We start from the raw sequence: 11286 nt of genomic DNA on the forward strand, positions 1-11286 counted from the left end.
GGAAATGTTTATTTGGTGGAAATTCTGTGGGATATTTCTCTTTTTTTTTATTTTTTTTAATTTTTTTTTTCCTTTACACGCTATAATGAGTGAGTGAGTGGGATGGAGTCACGGCAAGGCAGAACCAGCCCGAGACCCAACAGCTGATGGGGAGCCAGGAGTTTGGCAGCTCTGCCTTGACCGGGCAACTTGCAACGCTTTCGTGGCACTTAACTTCGTGTGGCAGTTCCTTTTGGGTGCAAGAGCTGCAGTTTACTATTATATATATTAATTTTTTTTTTTTTTTGGTGTGTGTTGGGACTGTCTTGCTGAAGATAGTGGGGGTGGTATGAAAACTGTTAATCTTGTACAGAACAACTGAATAAATTGTTTCAAAGTTTCCAAAATGCCTTTTTTTGTTTTTCCCCATCTCCTTACCTCTAGTTTCATGGCTTTGTTTGCAAGAATTTATCTTTCAGCTGAGATGATCACCTCTCAATCATCTTGTTTCTCGAGTAATGGGTTATTTACCGCTTTTAACTGAAGTCTCTTAGGTGGTAAGTGAATTCCAGCTCTGTTTCTAACCACTCCGGTGGTAGAATTCCATCCTTTCATTCAATGTGCTCCTGCTGTTGCTTGAAGTTGGAATCTGCTGGAAAGAACACGTGGGGTTTGGACCCCAGAGCAACGGTGTGATCCTGCGTGATCTTTCCTTCACAAAGGTAAAATACCGGTGTTAATCCCCAAAACCAGGAGGGACACGCAGGGAATGCTTGCGGCTGCTTTTGTTGTTGAGGGAATTTACTGGGATTAGCTGAAATTGGGGGAAAAGGAAATGAAGGTGCTCGAGATGTGGGAGCCCCTGCTACCGTCCCAGTGTAATTCCCTGTTTTCAGTCCCATTCGTTAGTGCAGTTCACTCCCATCTAATGCTGCTAATTAGTCTCGGCTCTAATGATGCCCCAGCAATTTCCCTCTTGGAAAAGAGTCAACAGCTAAAAGGAACAGTCTTATTTTTTTGGTTTTATCTTTGCCTCTGAACTGGCAAAAGCTAGCTCTAATGATGCCCCAGCAATTTACCTCTTGGAAAAGAGTCAACAGCTAAAATGAACAGTCCTATTTTTTGTTTTTATCTTTGCCTCTGAACTGGCAAAAGCTGCCTACTGAACTTGGCTTTTGTAAAGCCAAAGAAGAAGAGCCTGCCGTAATTAATAAAGAAAAAAAAAAACCCGACTTCTGTTTGGAACCACTGCCTGTAAAGCCAAAGACAAAGAGCCTGCTGTAACTAATAAAGAAAAAAAAACCCGACTTCTGTTTGGAACCACTGCATTTTTATTTTGTACTATAAATAGGATTCCCCTCTATTTCCCATTCCCTTACACGAGTAAATGAAACACGTAGCTGCATGTAACTCCATCCAGTGAAACACCAGCACCAACGGCTTCGGGCCGCGAGCTCAGCTGACGCTTTGGAAGGCACTCTGGGCTTGGTTACGGGTGCGTGCTTGACTCTACCCTCTTGTGCTTGCTGGCTCTTCACGTACTTCTCGGCAACCTCTGTGGTGTGGGAGTGCTCCTTCTGGGGCTGACACCATCCCATTCCATCTGCTTCCCTCTCCCCCAGCAGCACAGGCACGTAGGTGAACGAAACGGTGGTGGTTTAGGTGTTAATGAATCGCGACGTGCAGCACACCTTTCTTCTTACAGAGCTGGTTTTCTCAGAGGACGATCCCATCGTTTAGTCAGTTGTCCACGAGGCAAACTGGCCGACTTACCAACATGCAGCCGATGTAAACCAGCTCCTGCTGGTCACCTCGGAGTCATCTTGACCTTCAGTCCCTCTAACGACTGCCGTATACAGCGTTTTACGCGACTAGGTGAGTATATGCGGAGGAAACTGCAGGTTCTGCTGAGTCTTTGGACTTCAGGCCCTTCACTGACCTGAGGCTCGGTTTTTGTTAGGTTGAGTGATTGGGTAGGGACGCAGAGGGGGGAGAAGTTTTTGCTGGAGTCCCGACACATGTGTTTTCCGCTCCCGGTGGTGCTTTCCTGCGGCGTATGACAGCAAGCGGTGTGGCTTCGTAGCGTGGCTGGGGCAGAGGCTCTAGCATTTTGGAAGACACAAAGGAGGGCAAGGACTTGCAGTGATCCGGTAGCCTAACGAGCGGTGCAGCTCTGACCAGCTGCTCTTAAGAAGAAGTTTCCTAAAGTCGAGGGAGCGTTGTGTAATTACTTCCGGACACCAAGACCGCCAACTCCTGGATCGACATCTCCTTGTTGAGGTAACTGTTGTACTGAGCCATGGTTAACCTTCCACTCTTCAGGGCGTCCTCAATTGAGAACTCTCTACCGGACTTTCTGTCGAGGATCACAGATGATTCCCCGTTGGGACCCTTTATTGAGATCTCCTCCCAGTCGCATTCCTGACTCTTCAGTTTGACAAACAAGCTCCATTCGATGAGGCCGAGCACGTGAGCTTCCTCTGGAGACATTTCTTTTCCTGTGTCGGGGTCGATGACCACAATGGAGCGCCTCAGGTGGTTCTCTCTTTGTTCCCTCTTGATTGCCACTGTCTTGAGGCGATTCTGGAGTTGCTCGATTTCTGCATCTTTTTCTCTGGATAACTGCTTCAGATCATCTAACTCTCTTTCCAACGCTTGGAATCTGGAGTCCAGGTTTATTCCACTGTCCATGTGGGTCATGTTTCTCAAATCCCGAGCTTCTGTTGCTGTGAGTTCAATCTCTGACTGCAGTCTCCTTGTTTCCATCAGCAGGTTCTGCTTCTCAAGGTGTAGTTTGTGGTTTTCCTCCCTTAACAAGTCTAGCTCCTTTGAGGACTTGGAGTTGTTGAATTCCACCTCGGACAGCCTGGTTTCGAGGCGGTTGATATCTGCATCTAGCTCCCTCTTACGCCTAGTTTCTTCCTCCAGATTGCTCTTCAGCTTTTGAATCTCGTACTCCGTGTCTCCTTTGTCCACTTGGACGCTCTCTGAAAAGACCACTTTCTCTTTGACCTCCATCTTCTCCAAAGAAAGGAGCTTCTTTCTCAGGGCTTCTAGTTCAGTTTGCAAGACTTGTCTCCGGTGCTTCTCTTCTTCTAGCTCCAGCTTGAGGAGGGAGTGCTCCTTCTCTTGCTGGGGATCTTGCTGAAGGATCACTTTCTGTTTCACGGTCACTCGTTCTGTCGTCTCCCTCTCCTGTTCTTCCAACTCGTTCAACCTAATCTTCAGCCTCTGCACCTCCAGCTCAGCCTCTCTGCGGGCCTGTCTCTCTTTCTCTAGTTCTTCCAGTTGACGCTCCAGCTCGGACCTCCTCCTCTGCAGCTTGCGGAGCTCTTCACGGAGGCCGTCGATTTGCTTGAGCTCGCTCTCAATGCTCTGAGAGAAGGAGTTGACTTCGGCTTTCAAGGCAGGGTCTTGCTCATACTTCACTACTTCCTGCTGGACCACTTTCTCCTTCACCTGGGAAAGTTCTTCCTCCCTCTGTCTTACTTTCTCTTCTTGGAGGAGCCGCTCCCTCTCCAGGTCAATGTGTTTCATCTGTTCATCTGCTAGCTGCACCCGCAGAGACTCGACCTCCTCTCTTGTCTTGGGGTCTTCCCGAAATTGCAGAATTTCTTGAACGACTTCCTTCATATGCACTTGAGGTTTGGTATCTTTCAAAGCTTGTATCTCTTGTTTCAGCTGGTAGATCTCAAGGTCAGCTCTTTCAATTGCTCCTGTCCTCTCTATGATTTCCTCCCGGAGCCGCTGTAGCTCCTTTTCGGTTTCTGGGTCATTCTTGTACTTAATGACCTCCTTAATGACTTCTTTGACTTCTACCAGTGGCCCTCTGTTCCTCAGAGCAGCCAACTCGTTCTGGCAGCTCTTCAGCTGTTCATCCCCGCCTCGGTATCGCCTCTCCTGCTCTACCAGCTCCAAACGAAGGTTGGCAACTTCATTTTCAGCCTTGGGATCTGGGCGCACAATCTCACGCACTTTCTCCTGGACAACCACCTTGGCGTTCTCTTCCTCCAGCAGCTGGATCTTCCTGAGCAGCTCAGCCTTTTCCCGCTCATTGGAACGACCCTTGGACTTCTCATCCTCATACTGGCGCCGGAGCTCGTTCACCTCCCTCTCAATGGCCAAGTCCTTCTCTACCTTCAGCACCTCCTTGACGGTAATTTTGCCCTCGGCGATGGCCCGTTCCTTCTCAAGGCGTTTGAGCTTGTCCTGGAGGAAGCTGAGCTCCTCCTCGTGCTTCTGCCGAAGGGCGCTCTCCCTCTGCTTGTTCTCCTGCAACATCCGGAATTCCATCTCCAGCTGGGGATCGTTCTGCAGCTTCAGCACCTCCTTCTCCGTTACCTTCTCCTGCTCTTTGTTCTTCTCGCTGGACAGCACAGCGATTTGCTGGCGTAAAAGGATGACTTCGTTCTCTCGGGTTCCTTCCTGCCTCCTCAGCTCTTCCAATTCTTCTTTGAGCCTCAGGATTTCATCAGCTTGAGCTTTATCTTGTTCAATCCGCAGGACCTCTTTCACTATGTACTCCTGCCCTCCCTCCCTCTTCTCGTGCTCCAAAACCCGCAGCCTGATCTTAAGAGCCTCCAGCTCCTCCTGGAGCACCTGGTTCTTGCGCTGCTCTTCTGCCAGGCTCTGCTGCAGCTTGTGGAAGCTCTCTTCCAGCTGAGGGTCGGGTACTTTCTTCAGCAGTTCTTTCTTAACAACAGTTTCTTGGGGCTTCTGGTTTTGCAGGTGGACGATGTTGTTCTGAATGGCTTTGATCTCTGCTTCTAGCTGTTGCCGGCGCTGAGTCTCATCCTCAAGCTCTTTCTTCAACTTCCAGACTTCTTCCGCGGGCCTTACGGATGTTTTGGTCTGTCCAGAGTCTTGCATCAGTTGAACCTCTGGTTGCTGTTGATGGAAAAAGAATGTGTAGTCAAAAACCCTCAAATAATCATACTTTCGGTGCTTTTTTTTCAGTGCCTCCTGTGACAAACAGGAGGTTGTTGAGGCTGGTTAATGGAGGTTGCCTGTTGGGAGGGGGTATTTGCTCTTGAACTGCTCTGTGGATTCCCAGAGAGAAATGCTTCCTGCAGTGGCTGTTGCCATCAGAAGCTTTTAGTCATGAGGGACACTAATTCTAGCATGGGCTTGGCAAAAGGAGTGTTAAAAATGATGTAGAGCTTCCTTGGATGAGTTGGGGATGGGACTGGGAAATGCAGAGGGGTTGTCTGTCTGATTTAAGTGTCTGCTGAAGGTTGTTTTGGGGGCGTGAAACACCAGCTGGAGTAATTTCCAGTTCAACTTGCAATAGCAAAGGCAAGGCACACCAGTCCTCTTTGATATATTCATCAATGACCTGGATGAAGGGATGGAATGTACCCTCAGCACGTTTGCTGATGATGCAAAACTGGGAGGGGGGGCTGACACACCAGAAGGCTGTGCCACCATCCAGTGAGACCTGGACAGGATGGAGAGTTGGGCAGAGAGGAACCAGGAACCTGATGAAGTTTAACAAGGGCAAGTGCAGGGTGCTGCACCTGGGGAGGAATAACCCCCTGCACCAGGACAGGTTGGGGCTGACCTGCTGGAGAGCAGCTCTGAGGACTAAGACCTGGGAGTCCTGGGGGACAGCAGGATGCCCATGAGCCAGCAATGGGCCCTGGTGGCCAAGAAGGCCAATGGCATCCTGGGGGGCATCAGGAAGAGGGGGCCTGGAGCATCTCCCTTACGAGGAGAGGGACTGGGTCTGGTTAGTCTGGAGAAGAGAAGGCTGAGGGGGGATCTGATCAATACCTGTAAATACTTAAAGGGGGGGTCTTGTTTGCTGTGAGGGTGGCAGAGCCCTGGCAGAGGCTGCCCAGGGAGGTGGTGGAGTCTCCTTCTCTGGAGATATTCAAACCCTGCCTGGACACGTTCCTGTGGGACCTGCTCTGGGTGGCCCTGCTCTGGCAGGGGGTTGGACTGGATGATCTCCAGAGGTCCCTTCCAACCCCATAGCATTCTGTGGTTCTGTATATTGTTTAACATGTATAGTATTTACACGCCTGTCTTTCCAATCTCACGTTCCTCCTGGTGATGGCTTACCTGCCGCAGGAGACTTATTATTTAACATGTATATTACACGCCTGTCCTTCCAGTCTCATGTTCCTCCTGGTGATGGCTTACCTGCCGCAGGAGGCTCTGGGCGAACTCCAGATTCTGCAGCCTCTGTCTGTTCACAGCATTCACTTCGGTGAACTTGGCTGCCAGAACAGCTTCCTGCAGAACAAAAAATGCATTGAGAAGAGGCGGTGGAACCACAGGTCCTTGGGCAAGACTTGCTGAATAGAAACAGTGACCAGACCCTAGAGAAGTAACCCTGGGTGCTCGCCTAAAAACCTTCTGCAGGCTTTGGAGGAGGAAGAGTGATTCTCGTGCACACACACACACACACTCATGGTCGTACCGTATGTTTCCTACTCAAGATACGCAAAAAGAAATGTGGATGAGGAAGAACCAGTGCTAAATCCAGCATTTCCCCTCTCTTGTTCTGGCCGCTCCATCCCAAAAAAATAGATGGGTGATAAAAGAGTGGTGGAAAAATCCCTTCCTCCCCTTATTCCCTGCCCTCTCCTGCAGGTCCCTCTGGGTCTAAGGTCACTGACACTAAATCTAACTGTTTGCAAAATCCCTATGGCTCCCATAAGGTTCCATCTGCTTTAGCTCTCTGCAGGACACCTCTTCCTTACCTCCTCTTTCACTTTTGCAGCTGGAGACTGGAGCCTGGGCTTCTTGCTCATGTACCCGTTCCGGCCGTTCTCTAGGTCGAGGATGGACCGTAGCTTCTCTGCTTCCAACTCGTAGTCCTGTGGGAAGAAGTTCCCAGGAGAAAAGTGAGATTACTGGGTCCCCTCCAAGCCCAGGTCCCTCCTCAACCCTGACTTTAATGACTTCTACCCTTGAGCTGTGTTTTAGGTGAGGTGCTGAGGATGGTGGGACCCAGAGCACTGTTGCAGGACCTCCCAGCAGGTTCTCAGTTGGGTACTGCCCTGTGACTGTAGCAGCACGTAAGTGGGCATGTGCTGACCTTCCAGTTACCTTATTGATGCTGGGCTTGGAGTGGAAACCCTCCTTTCACAGACGATAAATCTGGGCCAGCTGCCATGCTAATGGCCATGTGATGTCAACATCAGAGCAGATACAACCTGGGCTTAGCTCATCAGTTGACTGAGCAAGGGCACTAGGCCCTCTTTAGGTGGCTCCTTGTAGGATATAGGTAGTTCTGCCCCTCTGCTCTGGGGAGAAGCCCCCCCAGTGCTGCCTCCAGCTCTGGGGCCACCAACAGCAGAAGGACATGGAGCTGTTGGAGCGGGGCCAGAGGAGGCCCCGGAGATGCTGGGAGGGCTGGAGCCCCTCTGCTGGGAGGGGGGGCTGAGAGAGTTGGGGGGGTTCAGCCTGGAGAAGAGAAGGCTCCAGGGAGACCTTCCAGCCCCTTCCAGTCCCTAAAGAAGGGGGGCTCCAGGAAAGCTGGGGAGGGACTCTGGATGAGGGAGGGGAGCCCTAGGAGGAGGGGGAAGGGTTGGACCCTGCAAGAGGGGAGATGGAGCTGAGCTGTGGGGAAGAACTTGTTTGGTGTGAGGGTGGTGAGAGCCTGGCCCAGGTTGGCCCGAGAAGCTGTGGCTGCCCCATCCCTGGAGGGGTTCAAGGGCAGGTTGGAGGGGGCTTGGAGCAACGTGGTGTGGTGGGAGGTGTCCCTACCGAGGGTGGGTGGGTTGGATAGATAGCCTTTAAAGGTCCCTTCCATCCCAAACCACTCTGATTTTTATTTTATGTTGAAGTTTTTCCATGCAGTCCTTACCTTCACTGCCTGCTGGTACTGCTGAGCTGTGGCAGAGACCTTCTGCACCTCCTGTTCCTTGCTTGCAATGTCACTGAGAAGCGCCTGGCAAGCACAGGGACACGTGTCAAAGGGCACACAAAATCCAACCACACCGTTCAGCCTTTGTGAGGGCTGCCATTAAAATTAAAACCCTGAGAATAACAACCTTCTACGGGTAGGACCGTGGGACCTTAGACTTCAAAACTAAATAAAGCTAGTCAGTGTTTATATTTATCTATTTTATGGTCAGGAGCTATCTGAACTCTACTCCTTATCTTTTAGTGTTGCTCCTTCTCCTCTCCCCATGGAGCCCAGGGCACGCTCAGAAAGAATTACCGCTTGGTTCTTCAGCTTCATTTCCACTTGCTGGATGTTGTCGGTCTCCTGCGGCTCGTAGTTGGGTATGTTGCACAGGAACTGGTTGATTTTGTCGTAGTTGGTGCGGTAGTTGGAATAGGCGGTTTTGGCTTTCTGCAGGGTCTGCGTTCTGCGGGGGGAATTAGGGAAAAAAAATGTTTTACAGTGAAAGGGTTGTGAAGCCTCGGAACGGGGTGCCTAGGGAAATGGTGGAGTCACCATCCATGGAGGTATTTAAAAGGTGGGCAGACGTGCTGCTGAGGGACATGGGTTAGTGATGGGTTTTGTCAGTGTTGTGTTGATGGTTGGACTTGATGATCTGAAAGGTCTCTTCCAACCCAGGCAATTCTATGATTCTACACTATCACATCTCCTGTGTCTTCTGCAAACACCATCCCTGCTTTCCCTGCTCCCTAAAGACACAGATTTAAGGCAGAGTTTTGCTGTTGCCAAAGTCCCCATCTCTGTTGCAAGAGCACTTAATCCTAAGGGCTGCCCACATCTACTCAGCCAGTGCAAGCCAGGAACCTCTCTCTTCCTTCTTAGTCCTCCCTGGAAGCCCTTCTGCAACTGCTCATGTCCCTGATGGTGTTATGCCTCTTCCAGATCCGGTGTGGTTCCAACTCCACGGTAAATACCCTGTCTTTCCAGTCCTAGCTGGATCCTGCCCTGTCTCTTACCTGTGGTCGATCTGCTTGCTGAGGTTGTTGAAGCGCTGGTTGAGTTTGTAGAGCTCGGCTTCCTGCCGCTCGATGTCGGGGCAGTGCTCCTGGAACTTGCTGGCCAGGGTGTTGGAGCACGTCTTCGTCCTTAGCAAGTTCTGCTCTGCTTCATTGAGCAGGAACCGTTTGGACTGGAGCTCGGTGCCCATGGCCTGTGGGAAAAAAAACAGGAGAGAGGGATTCTCTGGGCTTTTGTTACTGCTCCCATCAACTCAAAGGACTTCCCTGGAGCTGCAGAGGGTGCTGAGGAATGGCTGTATTCAACTGGTACGGATTTCTGGTTTAGGGATGGGAATAGTTTGCATTTAAAGCATGTGGGGATCACTGCAGTTATCGTGGGGTCTCCTCTCCAGCTGGGGGAGGCCATCCCTTTGCCAGCTGCTTCCCAGTTGTGAGTTGAGTAGCAACTTTTGGAGCTTTTGGAAAGGGATTTTGTATGTGGAGCATGTCCATAGGGTGGAAAACCATCCACAGACAACACTCACCAGCAGCTCTTCTTTCTTACGGTCCACCACCCGCAAATCCTCTGGCACCGTGTCATCTATGACCAGTTTGTTCTCATAGGTAGAGAGCAGGTCTCGGCCTTGTTGGAGGCTCTTCTCGAGGTGCGTGGCCACCTCAACTCTGTATGGAGACAAAAGGGAAGGTGTTTCAGCACCTGTCTCCTGCAGGATCCTACGTTATGCCAAGCTCAAGCCATGACTTACTTCTCCTGGGCAGCGCTGAGCAGCTGGACCACGCGGTCGTACTTCTTGTTGGTGTTCTCCACCTTGTTCTTCACCAAGGTGGCGCTGCCGGTGTTGGGCACGGATTCGATGAAGACCTCACACTCCTGGATCTTCCTCATTTTCTCAGGCTCGATGCGACGGACCTCATTGGTGATGTTCTGCAGCAGGAATAAAGCCTTTATTGCAACTGAACCAGGACCTTGTGGCTACAAAGAAGCTGACCCTTGGCTGCCCAGGGTGAGAAGGGAGGTCAGGGCTGAGGGCTTGTTGGATGGCAGGTGCCTTTCAGCCCTGGAGGTGACAAAAGAATATTTTCTGTTGGCTTTCTGCTGACTTGTGTTTCTTCTGGGGCAGGCTGTCTAGCCCTTAGCCTGGATGCAGTCCTGAGTAACATGCTCTAGCTCTAGGCAATCCTGCTTCAGCAGGGGAGTTGGACTAGATGATCTCTATGGTCCCTTCCAACTCTAGAAATTCAGTGAAATTCAGTGAAATTCAGTGAAATTCAGTGAAACTCTGGCTGGGGAGTGGTTCCCACCAGCCCTAGCTCCATCAGAAACGTGGTGGACTCATCTGGTCCTTTGGCCTCTGCAGCCTGACAGATGAATTCTTGCCTGGACATCAAAGCGCTGCAGGCAGCTGGAGCAATTTGCTTTCACTTGTGGTATTACTTGGATTTTGACACAGCCCTCAGCAGGTGATGTAACCGGGACCTGGACTTCCTCCCAAACCAAGGGAGGTTTGTGGCATTGAGCCTGGCTTAATTAGGGGTCTGAAGGAGAGGAAAAGAGCAGCTCCAGCACTGGAGTCTGGTGGGGCAGGTCCACGAGGAGAAACGGTGCCCTGGACTGTAAGTGTTCTCCTGCTCCTTTCTGAGCTGGTGATGGTGGTGGCACAATTAACATCCCTCTCTGTGGCCATCGCTTTTTCCCCTCTTGAACCTCCCTGTGACCGAGCTGGGCCAAGAGCTGGGCAAAGGCTTTGGCTTCTGAGGCTCCTCAAAGGGCTGCTCCCCATCTCCACTGGAAGCAGCACCCAGCTGCAAGCATCGCTCCGTGCCCTGGGCTCAGGGAGCCCTTACAGCACCCAGAATACTGAGGACCACCCTGGAGACCCCCTAGGAGCAGGGTCCCTGTAACGGCATCCTCTCTCTGCTTCCCCAGCCCCCTGTACCTTCAGGTCCTTGGAGCGCTCGGTGCTGTCCTGCACCGCCCGGCTCTGCTCCAGCGGCGGGCGGAGGTTTGCTGTTATGGCTTTCTCCTGCTTGTCCAGGTCACTGTTCACTTTCTCCAGCCCTGCCAGAAGCTGGCGACCCCGAACCGATGCAGCATCTGGAGAACAAGGTGGTGGGGGACCAAGTTAAAGCCAGCTGGAAGCCAGGTCTAGGCAAAACCCCCATCCCCCTCTGCTCCCGGAGCCCTTTCTGCTCTGCCCCCTCGCTCATCAACACCAACAATATAAGAAGGACATGGACCTGATGGAGAGGGTCCAGAGGAGGGCCACAAGGATGATCTGGGGGATGGAGCACCTCTGCTACGAGGACAGGCTGAGGGAGCTGGGGTTGTTCAGCCTGGAGAAGAGGAGGCTCCAGGGAAACCTAATAGCAGCCTTCCAGTACCTGAAGGGAGCCTACAGGAAGGCTGGGGAGAGCCTGTTTAGAAAGGCC

At 51.4% G+C, this 11286-nt stretch overlaps 1 protein-coding gene across 1 annotated transcript in view; it reads right to left on the reverse strand.

Annotated features, from left to right (window-relative positions):
* Positions 1 to 1287: 1287 nt before the first annotated feature.
* The window catches only part of PPL (periplakin), a 29567-nt gene continuing 19568 nt past the window's right edge, over positions 1288 to 11286 (reverse strand). The window contains exons 14-22 of the mRNA XM_014958797.1: positions 10794 to 10951; positions 9603 to 9781; positions 9381 to 9519; positions 8854 to 9047; positions 8153 to 8303; positions 7796 to 7879; positions 6687 to 6803; positions 6124 to 6216; positions 1288 to 4866 (exon numbers count right to left, since the gene is read on the reverse strand). Of these exons, the coding sequence (XP_014814283.1) occupies positions 2182 to 4866; positions 6124 to 6216; positions 6687 to 6803; positions 7796 to 7879; positions 8153 to 8303; positions 8854 to 9047; positions 9381 to 9519; positions 9603 to 9781; positions 10794 to 10951 (3800 nt within the window). The 3' untranslated portion in view covers positions 1288 to 2181. The remainder of the gene's footprint in view (positions 4867 to 6123; positions 6217 to 6686; positions 6804 to 7795; positions 7880 to 8152; positions 8304 to 8853; positions 9048 to 9380; positions 9520 to 9602; positions 9782 to 10793; positions 10952 to 11286) is intronic.

Source organism: Calidris pugnax, unplaced genomic scaffold (assembly GCF_001431845.1).
Source record: "Calidris pugnax isolate Ruff unplaced genomic scaffold, ASM143184v1 scaffold244, whole genome shotgun sequence".
Lineage (NCBI taxonomy): Eukaryota > Metazoa > Chordata > Aves > Charadriiformes > Scolopacidae > Calidris > Calidris pugnax.